This window comes from Sinohyriopsis cumingii, chromosome 11, assembly GCF_028554795.1.
Source record: "Sinohyriopsis cumingii isolate HCF-2022 chromosome 11, ASM2855479v2, whole genome shotgun sequence".
Taxonomy (NCBI): domain Eukaryota; kingdom Metazoa; phylum Mollusca; class Bivalvia; order Unionida; family Unionidae; genus Sinohyriopsis; species Sinohyriopsis cumingii.
This window is the reverse complement of record NC_142971.1, coordinates 98,688,306-98,705,595: the sequence shown is the minus strand read 5'-3', so window position 1 is coordinate 98,705,595 and position 17,290 is coordinate 98,688,306. Positions and strand designations below refer to the sequence as shown.

Below are 17,290 nucleotides of genomic sequence, written 5' to 3'. Positions count from 1 at the left end.
ATTACAGAATGTAATACCATCTTAGTGACAAGAGTTAAATGTTTATATGCAGAGGGGAAACATGTCCTGCTTGATGATAACAAAGATATATATGCATGTTATTGGTTCTTTTATATATTAATACTATATACATTTGTACGTTTTTCTACAACTGAATTGAAGTGATTGTTTTAATTGTTGATTATAGATTTGAATATAATGGAATCATCAAGAATATATAAGAATCATATCATTGATGACATATCTATATTTATTTTGAGACATGCAAATTAGTACATCAAAATCAACAGTTTTCTTTGTTTTTGTTATTTCTTTAAATATAATCGTTGGACGAAAATGTGACAAGGCAATCTCAGTTACCTTCCTCTCACCTACCAAAGTTCATATTAAAAAACAATAATTAAATTAAGTGAAATTAGTACCAAACACACGGCCAACATGAAGCATTTTGCTGTCAGGCAAGTGCTTTGAAATCTCCAAATAAAAAAGAAGTTTGTTTCACTTCTTGAAGAATATGCCTGTTTTTCAACAGTATTAACAGCTCACCAATTTTCACTGTACTAATCAAGGTTATTCCAGGTTCTCGTGTACGTGTCGGTTAATGATATTGCATCTGACCAATGTTATTTATTCATACATATATGGAGTGAAAATTATATGTTAGGTTTATTCTTTATAGTGGTCTTAATTGTCAGATGTTGTTCTGCCTCGCTCTCTAGGCGCAGCAAGCATGGTGGTGACTGGCACACGTATTGGCTATCTAAAGAGGGTATTTGAGAGATATGGACGTCAATCATTCTAGAATTTTCACGCAAACATTTCATTTCATTGAATCTGACATTTCTGTTATTACGGAGGGAACACAGTTCCAATTGACGATTTGTCTGATTTTTGCTACAGTTCAGGTCTGAAGGCAGTCTGCGTAAGGCTAATCGAAAACTCTTCGCACATGCACTGTACAAAAGAAAGTTAATTGAAAAGTTGACATAGTACAGAACCTGAAAAATCTCTTGCATGAGTCCTTCCACGTCCGAAAATTGTAATGTTCCGTAAAGTTGGTAGCGGAATATAGCCTGAATTCTGATTGCGTGACTTGGTAGATTCAAAACCAAGAACACAGTGGCTGTGACGACCAGCATGCGGGTAAGTGTATAGTGAATCTCAACCGCTTGTCGCGACGTGTTGGTGGAGACGGGATCCTTGATGCGGAGGTCACTAGATGCTGCCCTATTTGGCATATATATGGATTTGCTCTCGTAGAAGTTGGTAATATAAATAAGTAGCCTCGTCATCATAAAGATGGTAAGAGAAAAAGGCACAACAAGTGTAAAAACTGTATCCAAAAATGAGAATACAGTCGCAAGGCGCTTTCCAGACGTGAATATGCAACGTTTGTTCCTGCCTAAGGGAACCAATTTAGCCACCCAAAACACGTACATGTAGAATAGAGCAGCTGTGACGGCAAGAAGGATAACCACTTTCCGAGCTTTGCAGGGCGAAGATAAGGAAATACCTTTCCTGGTGTGGAATACTACGATATACATTTCCAATGTGAAAGCCGCAACGAACCAAATGGACGTGAAGCTGAATATAAAGGAAAGATATACAGTCATCTGGCATACTCCATCTGTATGAAACAAAGCGATCCCAAAAGATTCGAACCATCCCACTCCTAGGCAGAATAGAAATCCGGTGTCGGAAAAAGCCAACGCTGAGAGATAAACAGACGTGGAAATTCTTTTTAATGAAGAGGACACGAACACTAAAAATGACAAAGTGTTGCCAACAAAGCCGAACAATATTATAAAGGGAATGACATATCGCTGTGAGTAAAGTTTGAACGATTCAGATTGACTGACATTATCAACAGTGTCATCAAAGCTGTTCTCGTAAAAATTTGAACTGTTCATGACGTCTTTTCTGATATTCATAAAAACGCACAGCTATAAAGATTACTAGATGCACCTATAATAAAGCTTAACTCATCATTGGACCTCATACGTCTGCCATTCACCGAACTAAAACCTCGATATTAAAAATTTTACTTTGCGCCTGGGAAAATTAATGCTGCTCTCAACAGTACTTTCAATGGCAAATCAATCTTTCTTTCAGAGCTGCGAACGTCAGAATGTTATTGCGTTGTTATAGTTAGGTGCGCTGCCCACACCAATCACAAAGCAGATGGGTGTCACTTCGAAGGGTCGAACAATTCCATACTCTCTAGCTTGATTACAATTTGCCTGTGTGATTGTACCTGAAACAGAATCGAAAGTAACAACAGATATGCGACATGCAACGGTATGATAACGCTAGTTAAGGTAACTTATATAAAAAATGTAAGACAGATTCGTGCATTTGTGCTTCTTTTATTATTTATTTTAAGAGTACTATTAGCAAAATACGCAAGGGTGATAATATAATTATTAGCTTCTCGGTCATGTTTAAGAGGGATGGATGTGCTGCAATAATATTTTGATTCTTTCAATTCGCGATTAAAGTGTGTTAACCGTGTTTGGTAAATAATATTATCCATAACTCCCACCACTGTTTTTGTTGGGGAAAATTATTTGTACATACTTATTGCTAATCCTTACAGAGTTAACTAATGCAGTCAGGAGTCTTACTGAAACGTTTATTCATCAGAAATTTTTCCAACGTTTTCAAATAATAAACTTCTGCAATGGATCCAATTACTATAACGTAACATTTAGTTTGCTATTTTGATCAAGCTTATTGAAGTTATTCCATTCGGAGTAGTTTTGTCCACACCATTCGAACAGAACACTAGCAACTTTATACACTTCAAAATGGTCATTTCACCTTCAAGGTTTTATTAGTTATTAAATAAGGAAAATCAATATAATCCTATGAAAGATGAAAACAGTAGAGCACAGAGCTATGAATATAGAGGTTAAACAGTGTATATACTATATGGGACACACTTTTTACAAGTTAATCTTTTTTCCCAGACACGTGCAAATATATACGCTGGATTCACTTCTTCTCAAATCCTGTTTAATTATAAGCATTCAGTTTAGACAGAATATATGAATACGTTACTAAAGTACTGAGAGAGGGAAGAATACATATATATTTTGTTTTCAAGATATAAAGATAATAAGTGCTGCATGATTTGATATGAATTTTCATTTATATTCCTTTTTTTAACAAAAACAATAAGTGTCCTTGTAATTCTAATAATAAAAAAGACGATTGCAAGAATTTAACAGGGCAGATAAAAAAAGGAATGGTGGAATAAAAAGTTTAACAATTTCCTAATACAATGTTATAAAAATCTTAAATGATATATTAATCATAATTTTAGCTAGCAACAACTAGATCTATATTTATAAAAGATAATCATTTCTTCAGAAAATTTTCTCATTTAAAAATCTTCGACCCAATTTCGCTATGTCCTTTATATATTTATGTAGAAATTTTCCTATTTTTGATCTTTTAATATTTTGCACCACGATGTAGGTAGGGTAGTTTAGAATTACACTATTTGTTGGAATAGAGACAATTATACTTAAACTGATTTAGAGTAAAGCTTCCACTAAGTTGTTAAATTCTCCTTAGTTATTATTGAAACTAATTTGTAAAGAGACAAAAACAAGGTTACCTCCTACTCGAATAATATGATGGTGGCATATGGGGCTATCAAATACACCAGCAGGTGTATCAATTGAAAAAGCAGATCGAAATTTATCCATGCAGAAAACATCTCTTCAAAAGATATGCTGTACTTTATAAATTTATTCAGATAAGTCCAGTCCAAACAAGTGAAAATGATTAATACTTTTGGCATGATGTTGTCTACTAAAAGCATTCCACAGTCCAGAAGTCTTCTGTTTTTTGTAAATTGAATTATTCCGCATGAATATATAATACATCTTGTTGATTTTAAAAAACGTTTTCGTTGACGGCGCGTTTTATGATAGATGCTGATGATTTATGATGTGAAAGATCTTTTTTGAACACTGATTCAATGAATTTGTATATCACGTTTATATTTATTTCTACCATTTGTTCAACCTTTTTTAATATGTTTACATCTATTAACGTAAACACACTGTCGCTATAGTTTAACTGATGATTCTGACATAACCTATCCTCATTTCCACATTTATACCAGATAAAGTTGTGTTGGGAGTAATGGCACAAAGTCGTGAGAAAAATAACAAATCACGATCAACCTTTGAGGATTCAGTTTTCCATCCAAAGTAATATTGACAAATCGAATATTTTCTATTAATGATGTTTCTTCATTCAATATTGGGTCCCCGAGTGGCCGAGTGGTCTAAAGCGCTTTCCGTTACGGATCACTGTCATCTCACCTCTGTCTGCGCGGGTTCGAGTCTCGGATTCGGCTAATGTGGGTATGTGAGAAAGCTTGCCAGTAGCTTTTCGTGGGTCGGTGGTTCTTTCTGGGGTTTTCCCGGGTTCTTCCTCCACCATTAATGCTGGCCGCCATGTATAGCCTATCGTGTGCTGAAAAATGGCGTTAAACCCAAAACAAAAAAAAATCCTTCAATATTTGGACTACATCTTATGCGACGGTATCTCTGCAGAAAGGTTAAATAAAGGGTCTCCTCACCTACAGCTATTTCCTATATAAAGACAAGAAGGAAAGCAATTATTTACTGTACAAAAATCACGCGACATTGGTATGGAAGGTTAGTATCTAATTGATAATATCCAAAATTGGAAAAAGACATTGTTAATATATGCCGACGGAAATATATCAAAAACCTTCACAAACTCAAGCAGTAACAATAAACCCGAGCTAGTTTTTTTTCCTTTGGTGTCAATCATGCCATAAAACAAAATTCTAATATTTTAGGCAAGATATCTACCATTAATACAACCCTGCATATCTTCGTTTATAACGTGATAAGCCGATGGAAAAGAAAGAGAAAGAGAAAACGAGTTAGCCTCTTTGCAGGCCGATAAAATAGCCAGGGATATGGAAAATACGTTAACCATGGAGAGACTAAGGATTAAAGCTGAATCTAGGAGGGGCGAAGAACTGAATAAACATTCAGGACCCACAAGCAAATGATCAGAGGATAGACCGTCCAGATAACAATGCTGATGTTTAACGCCAGAGACGAAATCATCGATAACTTTATTACTCAGATAGAAAAGTTAGCTTTAATCCATCATATACCCAAAGACCAGTAGGCCATTAATATCTCTGCCAAGATGTCTATCATAATATGGCACAGACTTCTGTAGGTGATTACTACGCTCTCAAGAAAGCACTATTGAGGCACTATGAGTTTTGGCCGAAAATGTTCGGAAACTTTTCAGAGAGTCGTCTAAGCGAACAAAGGAAACACATGCGCAATTTCATACTCGCGTACGCGTGCTTTTCGATAAATGGATTAAAATGACAGACACGGCGCTCACTTATGAAGGCATACGGGAGGAGATCTTGAAAGAATATGTCCTCCGTACGTATCGGAAAGACCTGATCATATTTTTAGCGGAGTATGATTTCGCAACCTTAGTGTGATGGCTGAGAGATATAAGAGTGCAGTCTCGTCCAACCACCTGAGGTGGCAGGGATCGACCCAGCGTCACTGCTTTAGAAGAGTTAACGGTTTGGCACCTCATAGGCGGAATGGTCAAAATGATGGGAAGCTAGGGGCTGATAATCCCAGCTGTGATCAGTTCCGTGCCCCAGGAAAGACCCAAGTGGTAGATACAGGTACACCTGGTAAGAAGGCTGAAGTTGTACGCTATTGCTACATTAAACCTGACCATATTCTCAAAGACAGTGACATCAGGAACTGGTAGAAGGTGTAAAACAAGTGGAATGGTCGAATACAGCAACAGCTACGGTAAATGGAGAGAACTATGGCACCATCTGTAGATATCCAGCCTTGGTGGATAGCACATTTTTCAAATCTGCTGATTATACAGGTGAGAAAGTGGATATCCAAGCTGCTAAGAGGACTAAAGATTCTCTCCAAGTTGTCTACATCGACTTTGATTCGCCTTAGGTGAAAGGACGAATTCAAGCAGCGTGCTTGTCAGGATTGTCGCACGAGTTAATGTAAGGATGTAGGTATGTGTTGCCACAGTCTAATCCATTGACGTTTACACATCTACAAGTGGGGTCCATAGAGTCGAGGTCTATGAAGGGAAGGTCAGGGTCGAAGTCGCTGAACCACTCGACTTCGCCCAAGTACAATTTGCCACCTAGTGAAGCAATGAGACTTCAAGAGGAAGATTCTACAGGATATGTGGGTATGCAAAGGAGTAGTCCGTGCGGAACTTGCCAGACGGTGAGGTAGAGTTCGTGATGAAACGGGGTATCTTGTATCGATACGCCTGGAAAGGATCCGAGAGGTATAAGCAAGTGATTGTACCTCGATCTAAGAGAAACGTGCTTAGGCTAGCACATAAGAGTCTACTTGGTAGTCACACTGGCGTGTCAAAGACGAGATATAGGTTAGTGAGGGAATTCTACTGGCCATGTGTTATGGGGATGTAAGGAGGTTTTGTCTGTCGTGTGACAAGTGTCAGCGGGTGGCACCTAAGGATTCACATCGCGAAGTGTTACTAGAAACCATCCCTCTGATTGACGAAGAAAGCCTGTGTCAGAAAGTGGTAATCGTTATGTGTTGGCGATTGTTGATTACGCTAACCGATACCCAAAGGCCGTTGCGTTGAAAAACATTGATTCAATTAAGGTGGCTGAGGCTTTGTTAGGAATTTGGTCCAGAGTTGGTGTTCCTGAAGAGATACTAACTGACCAAGGGACGAGGTTTATAAGTCAGGTGATGGACGAAGTTAGTTTCTATTAGGCACCCGAATACTACTCCGTATCACCAGCAGTGCAATGGTCTAGTAGAGTGTTTAAATTGGACGTTGAAGCAGACTCTGAAGAAGTTGTGCGAAATTTGATCCAAGGACTGGGATCGATACCTTCCCGGGATACTTTTCGCGTACCGCGAATTAACTCAAACTAGTCTAAGATTTTTACCTTTCCTACTATTTTATGGGAGGACAGTGTTATTTTTCTTGTCTAAAGGGGCTCGTATTGCATTATTTCTTCCAAATAGTCTTGATCAGTTCTCTGTTGATATTCTATCTATCCACTCCCACCGGGCTATAAAATCGATGGAGATCATCCCCTAGATAACGCCAGCCAAATCCAATTAACCGCCCCTCTTACTATTGTATATATAGTGTCCATATAAAAAAGTAAAATGTTACCCTGTCCCTGATATATTCCATTACGTTATGATTATGAACCTGTCCTTATCATGGTCATCCGTTAAAGCAGCGTACAACAAAACAATACCAACAGAAAAGACCTCAGATAAATAACCCATGACAAAATAGCCACGTTAAAACTTTATTTGATGAACATTGTGCATTTTATTAAACACTCTACGAGACCTTTGATTGTAATTCGTTACTTAATTCGTTACAATCATGTTCAGTTAAAAGGTAGAGACACTGTTTGCTATAAATAAAATAATGTGCACTGTTGACTTGTATTCAAGTATTCTGATCTCCAGATTGTATACAACTACAGAGAGATAATCCAGCATTTCGACTTTCTAATAATTTGGTGTTAGAGCCCACATACGTGGAATGAGTTTTACGAACTTTGCCGTCTAGGCTTCCAGCTCCATCTGTCTCCCTCCGGAGCTAGTCAATGAACATACGTAAGACAGAAAATGACAATCAATGGCCTGCTGAACGCACAATGCCACGCTTTGAAACTTAAAGAAATAGTCTATACTTTGCTTAATTACAGTATTGTTCAATACTTTAGTCACAATGGCTTCGGAACATGGCATGAATGCCTTTATTGATCCCTTATTAAATACACATGCCATTTTAGCTGTTTCTACCTTCGCTATTATGAAGGCGTTCATTTAGCTGAGGTTCTCTGTCAGGGTTGGGTGTCTTGGGCTCACCGTTTACAATTTATAAAAAAATTATAAAAATTAGATATATTAGGGCTTCTTTGTAGTGGCTTCTTTCCCTTATACTATTATGCTAGTGTGCTACCCAACATATTGTGGCACATGTTCAGTAGTGTTGCCTGGGCAAAATGAAGAGAAACACGAAGAAGGAAAAAAAGCTGGTGTTTTATAATCGGACCTGATGAACTTATCATTTCTTCTGTTGCACTAATACTTTTCTTATGATCTACATGTCCGAAACGTGCCTACCAAAAATAGACTTTGTTGACATGGTGATATTGATTCAAAGCAAAAGTACTGCATATTATCCTTGTAGGGCGGTTTATATAATGTAAGTGATAAAAGTCTGCATGGCATCTGCAGACTTATTCTTCTGGAAAAGTCAGTAATTAGGAACGTAGATATGTGTTAACAGCAAAAAGAAACAGTAGAAGTGAAGGAATACCTACTATTAGCACTCAAGCTCAATAGCAACGATACTGTTTTATCACGAAACAGACATTTCTTTATCTCTATAATAATCAATACCCTGAAACCTGAAAAGAAATAAGCAAGAACGCAGAGCACGCAATACAACAAACGTCTGCCTACTTGAACCTTAAACACTATAGCCCAAATGATATAAAAATCAATGAATTAGATTTTGATAAAAGACTTCAAATTTTGTGTACAGCGCCTTTTTGTGACTACACAGCTTTTGTTACAGAGAGGAATAAAAATATATCTGACAACAGATTTCTTGTTTCATTGTTTATGGTATATTTAGAGGTATGTACTAATTTCACTAATTATCAGTCGGAAGAAAATTTGCGCCTGAATAACATATGAAACTATATTTCAATAGCTTATGTATTCTATAGTATTATGTGTTTTAATAATCCTTGATAAAATATTATTCTATTACGTGTCCAAGGACTCCACGCTTTTGCCGATTTCAATTTACTTTCAGATGTTTTGTAAAGATTGATCGTAAATTAGAATGCACAACTATACAGACATTCATAATTCAGTCATATTCTTTGTGATATTTGTATCGAGTTTTTCTGTAGTGTACCTACTATTAATCTGTAGCTTGTACTCAAACGTTTGTTGGGTGGTTTCTATTTGTGACATATCTAACGTTTCATTACAATATTGATGCAATACTACTAATAATGTCATCTTCAATGTTCTTATAGCATTGACGCAATACTAATAATGAAATCATATTCAATGTTCATATAGCATTGACGCAATACTAATAATGAAATCATATTCAATGTTCTTAGCAATGACGCAATACTAATAATGAAATCATCTTCAATGTTCTTATAGCATTGACGCAATACTAATAATGAAATCACCTTCAGTGTTCTGCTAGCATTGACGCAATACTAATAATGAAATCACCTTCAGTGTTCTGCTAGCATTGATGCAATACTAATAATACAGTCAGCTTCAATGTTCTTATAGCTTTGACGCAATACTAATAATGAAATCACCTTCAGTGTTCTTCTAGCGTTGACGCAATACTAATAATGAAATCACCTTCAGTGTTCTTCTAGCATTGACGCAATACTAATAATGAAATCACCTTCAGTGTTCTTCTAGCATTGACGCAATACTAATAATGAAATCACCTTCAGTGTTCTGCTAGCATTGATGCAATACTAATAATACAGTCAGCTTCAATGTTCTTATAGCTTTGACGCAATACTAATAATGAAATCACCTTCAGTGTTCTTCTAGCATTGACGCAATAATAATAATGAAATCACCTTCAGTGTTCTGCTAGCATTGATGCAATACTAATAATACAGTCAGCTTCAATGTTCTTATAGCTTTGACGCAATATTAATAATGAAATCATCTTCAAAGATCTTATAGCTTTGTCGCAATACTAATAATGAAATCATCTTCAATTTTCTTAGCAATGACGCAATACTAATAATTAAACCACCTTCAATGTTCTTAAAGCATCGTCTTCAAAAGATCTTACTTAGTTTCAATTTTTAAACGCTCCGGTGGTTTAAGTGGTTAGAGTGTCTGCCTCTGATGCGGGTTCGAACCCCGGCGGAGTCATACCAAAGACTATAAAAATGGTACTACCAGCTGATTCGTTTGGCGCTCATCATTGAGAGGTTAGTGTTAGGACTGGTCTGCCTAGTCTCAGGATAGTTGACTGACTGGGACATGATGTCGCAGTGCTTGACATCGCCATAAACTGCCACATTGCAGACATCCTAGCGATATGACACAAAATTGTTAAAGCTACGTTAAACATAAAGACGAACACAAACACATTACCTTGCACTTATATAATAATAATAATAATAATAATAATGACTTTGTATAGCTCCTAATCTTTAGAAGCTCTAAGCACTTTACAACATTAGACAACACCTATAAGATAAAAAAACATATAATGATATGATTACAAAAACAAACACCATGAAATTAGAAAAACATTAAAAACTAAAAAACATGCTGAGAATATTTCAGGTAGGAAACATTATTAGGTCTTTAAGTTTGTTCTTGCAGTCGAAATAAGTGAGTTTTGAGAGCCCTCTTGAATGTGATCACTGTGTCTTTGTGTCTAAGTTCAGTGGACAATTCATTCCACGTTGCTGGGCCCTGGTATGGAAAAGAAAGCTGTCCATATGACTTCGTTTTCATAATGGGAATAATGAGTATACGATTGTCAGAAGAGGAGCGTAAGTATCTTGCCGGTGTATACACATGGGTGAGGTCGGATAGGTATGTTGGAATAGAGTCAGACACTGAAACGTAGCACAGAGAACAAATTTTGTGTTTGATTCTGGATCGAATGGATAGCCAGTGTAGAGTACAGAGCAGCGGGGAGGTGTGATCTGATCGTGGTACTCTAAGTATGATCCGAGCAGCTGTGTTTTGAACTTTTTGAAGTTTCTGGAGCAGATATTGAGATGAACCAGACAGAACTGAGTTACAATAGTCCAGTCTTGAAAGTACTAATGAACACACAAGTGTTTTAGTGGCATCAACTGAGAGATATTTGCGAATGGAGCTGATGCGTCTCAGCTCAAGATATGCAGCCTTGCATATGTTCATGACATGTTGGTGTAATGTGAGAGTACTGTCCAGAGTAACACCTAGGTTTCGTACTGATTGTGTGAATTTAATGTTGGTGTTGCTGATATTTATTATTTGAGGCAAAGGATGTGAATGATAAAGTCTTTGTGTTGTGATCAGAATGGCCTCAGTTTTATCATCATTCATCTGCAGCTTGTTACATGTCATCCATGATTTCACATCAGAAATGCACCTCACTACACATTGGATGGTAGCATCAAGTTCAGTTGGGTGGCTAGATTTGTATATTTGGGTGTCATCAGCGTACAATTGGTGAGACACTATATGATGATCTATGACACTACAGAGCGACTGAGTGTACAGAATGAAGAGAACAGTCCAAGAACAGACCTCTGTGGAACACCACAATATAGATCAACTGGGCTGGTGCGTATTTCATTTGCAGATATAATTTGTGTCATGTTGACCCAAGTATGACTTGAACCACATTAAGGCTGTATCATGAATGCCAAATACATGCTATAGACGGTGAAGTAATATATCATGGTTTATTGTGTCAAATGCCGCAGACAAATCAAGGAGGGTGAGGACTGTAATCTTTCCGCTATCCAACGCAGAGAGAATGTCATTAACTACGTTTGGAAGAATAGTTTCAGTAGTATGGCAAGGGCGATATGCAGATTGTACATTGCTAAAAAGACTGTTTGAATTTAGATGAGATACAAGCTGGGATAGAACAATCTTTTCCAAGATTTTGGATATGAATGGGAGATTAGAAACTGGGCGGTAGTTCTTTAAATCGTTATGGTCTAGTGATGGTTTTCCTCAGCAGAGGCTTTACAATGGCAGTTTTGAAAAATGATGGGAATTCCCCGGATGATAGAGATGTATCAATAACGTCAGTGAGTGAAGGCAATACTGGATCTAAGCACTCAAGCAGCAGTGATGTTGGAATTGGATCAAGTTCACATGACTTTGGTGCACTCTTCATCACGATTGTACGTACGAAATCTATAGAGACGGGTTCAAATGCTGCTAATGGTTGCCGCTCAAATTCTGTATCCCAACTGTATGGTGACGACGAGTCAATTGAAATTGTGGTGTCAAGCTTATCTCTAATGGTTTGTACTTTGTCACGGAAGAAATTTGCAAACATGTCCGGAAGGTCGACTGGAGAGAAGGTAGTTGTAAGTGGTGTAGATTTATTCCTTGACATTAGCTTGTTAGTAATCTCGAATAGCTCTTTGCAGATGGAACTTTCCATGATCTTAGTAGTGTAGTGGGCTGATTTCGCTGAATGGACTATATTTGTGACATTCTAGTTAGAGGCTTCATAGATTTGCATATGAATAGTGAGTCTGGTGGAAAGCCAAAACCTCTCAGCTTTACGGCGGTCTCTTTTAGCAGTGCGAAGCTGGTCCCTAACACTGCTATACCATGGAGAACACTTTTAAATTTATACTCTGCACTTGGTAGCTGGGGCATGTTTGTCAAGCAATGAACTCAGACAGTTATCGAGTTGTTCTGCGATAGGATGTAAGCAAGTTGTTAAGTTAGCTTGGATGTCGTGCATTAGTTTGATTCTATTTTTCTCTTAGTAGCAGATAAAGGTGGAGCGTTAGGGACTGATACGTCAAGATGGCATATAATGCAGAGGTGATCTGATGCAAGGTCATGAGATACCAGGGAGGACCGTAGAATGTTATCATCAGGTCTATAAAGAATCCAGTCTAAAATGTGACCGTGTTTATCGGTGGGTTGGTTAACTGAATGTTTCAAGTTGAAAACATTAATGTAATCTATGAGTTTTGATTTATTTGGGTTTCCGGGACAGTCAAAGTGAAAGTTGAAATCTCAAAGAATAACCAGGTTGCCACCTATCGAATTTCCATAGTTTAGGAGATTCGGAAACTGCTCCAAAAAGAGAGAGTCAGCCAGCTCGTTTTTCTACTAGGAGGAGGGCGGTATAGGCAGAAAAAAATTGACTGACTTTTGCTCCAGTGTGAGTGTGGCTTGGACTAATTCAAACGATGTGTGGTCGAAATTGAATGTTGTGATGTGGTTAAGACGTTTCATCATGATGATAACAATTCCACCTCCGCGAGAATTACGGAGGAACGACTTGATGGAGTAACCAGTGGGTATTAGATCCGCACACTTGGGCTCATCGCCTGATGTTTTTAGCCATGTTTCTGTGCGCTTTTCCGGTGGACCTACTGACTGGGCATTGAATAATGCAATATGCAGATGTATATCCTGGATAGTTGACACAAAGGTTGACTAATTAATAGGGATTTTAATTAGGTTATCTAAATTAACGGTCGATTTTTAAAAAAAAATTGTTGAGCCAAAATAAGGGAGATAACTGGAATTCGTCTTCCTGTTCTACGCCGGCCATCTTTGAAACAACGTTTCTTTTTTTCGCTTCTGTTTACATTTAGGTAATGATGAATGTAGTCCCAGTTAATTTAGTCTAGAGCACAATGCAAGATATAAGTTCTAATCATTACCTTGCCGTCAAAAACTATCAAGGATTTTTATAGACAGGAACTACGTCAAGATCCTGATGTATGTGATAGACACGTGACATCTATCTGTCTCTCTATATATCCATTTATCTATCTCTCTCTCTTTTTGTGTCTCTGTCCCTCTCTCTGACGCTTTCTGTCTCTGTCTATCTTCCTTTATGTATGTATGTCTCTCTCTCTCTCTCGCTATATATATATATATATATAGAGAGAGAGAGAGAGATTTTCCTGTATGTCTGTCTGTCATATATATGAGTGTGTGTATCTGTGTGTGTGTGTGTGTAGTTGATAACAACTGTCCAATTAAAACTTTTATTCATTCTGCTTATTGTAGTTTATTCAACTGCAGATGACCTAATACTGTTTAAACTGTTGTTATAAGTTTGCCTGACACATTTGCATTGCGGATAATTAAAAAACTAATATACAAAGAAGCTAATTAATATGTATATTTTTTTCATCTGAGTTCGTTTGTTTTAAGGTAGAATGGATCATGAGCTTCAGAACGTGAATTGAAATCAAGAGAATACATTTTTCTAACAAGTCAAAAGTATTGTTATCTAGAGACAAGAAATTTTCCGTTTGGATTCTTCTTGATTTTCTATTACGATTCTATGGTATTTAAATATGTAATGGAAAGATCAAAAGCCAATATGTTTTGTAAACTCAAAAACATAATTTATTTCCTAGAATGCAAAATGAAAATTTAATGAACTTACAATAATGATAATTAAATCTCAAATTGTCTTAAAAGTATATCAAAGAATCAAATACATAAAGTTCCAACTGAATTCCAGTGGTTTCCCAAATAAGTTCCAATATTGTGCCTTTAGTTTCGAATTTGGCAATGTGCCAGTGACCTGGAGTGTGATGAAATATCAAATGAAATATCAAATAATGTAGTCACAAAATGTTTTTGTCTGAATTAACTATAATTCTAAATTGATGTTTCTGTCGAAGTGTATTATGGATGAGCGCTTCGTATTTCCATTGAATTATACTTTCAATAAGTATTTCCACCCAAATGAAATCCTGAACAAACGATAAGATAAAACAGATGCTACTTCAAGATATTAATTCAAGAACGAGTAATTTCTCAAGTAAATAGCATAATATATAAAGCTAACACACACCAATAGAACCAGGATGAGGGCCAGAAGTTTATTGAACAAATTTAGCTGTCAACCAAATAAGGTCTACTGCTAAACGTATTAAAAAGAACACGGGAAACATTAGGTACATTAGATTTTCCGTGGGGGAATTCCACACTCCCTCTAAACTCAGAATAATGTAAACATTTTTACCTCCACTGACAATGATCCTAATATTCAATCTTTACTCACATATAAGTATTCTCACTGTATTATGCTGTGTACAAAATCTATGGGGGGTCCCGACTGGCCGAGTGATCTAAAGCGCCTACCGTTATGGATCGCTGCCACTTCACCTCTGTCTGCCTGGGTTCATGTCTCGGGTTCAGCCCATGTGGGTACGTGAGAAAGCGTGCCAGTAGCTTCTCGTGGGTCGATGGTTCTTCCTTGGGTTTTCCCGGGTTCTTCCTCCACCAGTTATACTGGGCGCCATGTATAGCCTATCTTTTACTGAAAATGGCGTTAAATCCTATAACAACAGCAACAAAATCAATGTTCCTATTCAGGTACACAGTGAACTTGATGTAACAGCAACAAAATCAATGTTCTTATTCAGGTACACAGTGAACTTGATGTTGGGTAAGATCAAGTACAAAATACAAATGCTTATAACATTTAATCATTAAGAAAAGCCAACAAATAATACAAATTAAATATACATACAAATTTAAACTGCTGGATTGAGTGTAATCTTCCGGCAAATCAAATAGGTTTATTTCTTTTCCTTTGTGGAGCAACGATTCAGAGAATTTACTTCATCTTTTACCCAAAATGTTTTTTTCCCTTTTTCCCTTTCGCAAGACACTTCTCCACTAAAATTTTCTACTAAAATTCTAATTTTTGCGCTAAAATCTTAACTTTATCCTGTTTTACAAACTTAGGAATTTGTTTAAAACAAGTTGTGTGAAAATAATCGAAGAATATTGGTCATCAGCATCTTTATCAAAATAAATCAGAACACTGGTCATCAAAATTTTAACACAAGGCATAGACCAATGCTCATCAGAATGTTGCTAAACCGCTAGACCACTAAGTGCCAGTATTGTATAAAATGCCATTAACCCTACGCCATTCCACGTTATTCATTATACTCCACTGGTAGTCGGAATTGTACTAAAAGAATCCTCCACTGCTTTACTTAAAATGCTCCAATAATCACGAAATATTTGAAATAATTAAGCTTTTTTATATAAAAAACACGAAATATTTTAAATGAGTGTTCTTTAAAATATGGGTATAAACAGAGCAGACTGTGATATGAAATTTTAGGAAATTGCTCTAAGAATGTTTTTGATTCTGTAAATGGTGTACTTGATGGTTTAATTGTGATAATTATTTACACATCTATTTCTTCAGGAATTGCTGTTATTTACCTGGCTGTGACTAAGGATTTTGTGAAACTGCACGGTTGCATTCAATAGTATCGTTCTCTTTTCCACAATAATGAATTCCACAACTTAATGTATTTCTTCAGAGGGTTGAAAACCCTCATTTATTATCTTTTAAGAAAAACCATATTAATTATTAAACTTAATAACTTAATTTTTACCAAAATCTTTTTAGTCATAATCAGTATTTTTAAATTTAACTCCTCAAACTGTTCGCCATTTATACTATTGAAATGGATAACAAAAGTTTTAAAGAATTAATTTGAACAGAAAATGGAACACAATCGGATAAACACTATATAGATAGAGAACATACGATGAATAAAAGGAGGCATTACAAATTATTATAACCAATGAAACATACAAGGAGATCACTGGAAAAACACTCACCTGACAGGCATTCGGATGAAATGGAGTCAATATAAATGAAGGCAACATAGATGTTTGGTAAATGTTAGATCAGCCAAAACAGTAAAGTCGTTGTTGTCAGTTGTAATAATACTAGATATAAAATATAATAACGCAAGAAAAAACGCATAATTCGATGCATCAAGATCAAGGTCATATCTTATGTACCTAGACAAAATTGTTATGATCTAGAATTGTGCCAATCAGAGCTGGTTAGAAACTTTAAATGGACAAACAAATAATCAATGAAAAAAGCGAGAGATGTAGAAGCACAAACACGACTATTGTCTTTTCAAGAAGAAAAATGATAAATGAAGATATGATATCAGTCAGATTAAAGAACAAGAAAATAAAGTCAATTGAATTATTCATTTGCTTATTTATCACTTTAACTACAACCAGCCAAAGAATCAGTAAGGTGATATAATAAAACTTGTATGATCGTTTCTGTAATGTTGAAAAAGACAACATTTTATATTACATGAAATAAACAGCAGAGTTATATAACAACAGTGATTGCAAAATGTATTACATATAAGGAATGCCAGTAACAGAGCAACAGACACAACAATTGCTGGACTCGTCAGGGATTAAAGAAATGATGTGATAATTCAAGAATGTTATGTTCTTAAAGGAAAAGTATATGATTTTAGTACAGGCATAGGAGACAAAAATATACACAATGGCACTACAAAATATGTTGTTAAAATGAATCTAAAATTATATATACATTAAGACTGATTATTTAACCAAACTATAAAGCAATTTATAACTCACGAAGAGTTGAATTCAGTTAGAGTATACTGTCACAAGCT

General features: G+C 36.2%; 1 protein-coding gene across 1 annotated transcript; it reads right to left on the bottom strand.

Moving 5' to 3' along the window:
- Positions 1–653: 653 nt before the first annotated feature.
- LOC149789089 (uncharacterized) lies at positions 654–1,910 on the bottom strand. The gene has a single exon (XM_089973584.1). It carries the CDS (start codon positions 1,908–1,910, stop codon positions 654–656), a length of 1,257 nt encoding a protein of 418 aa, XP_089829710.1.
- Positions 1,911–17,290: the final 15,380 nt, after the last annotated feature.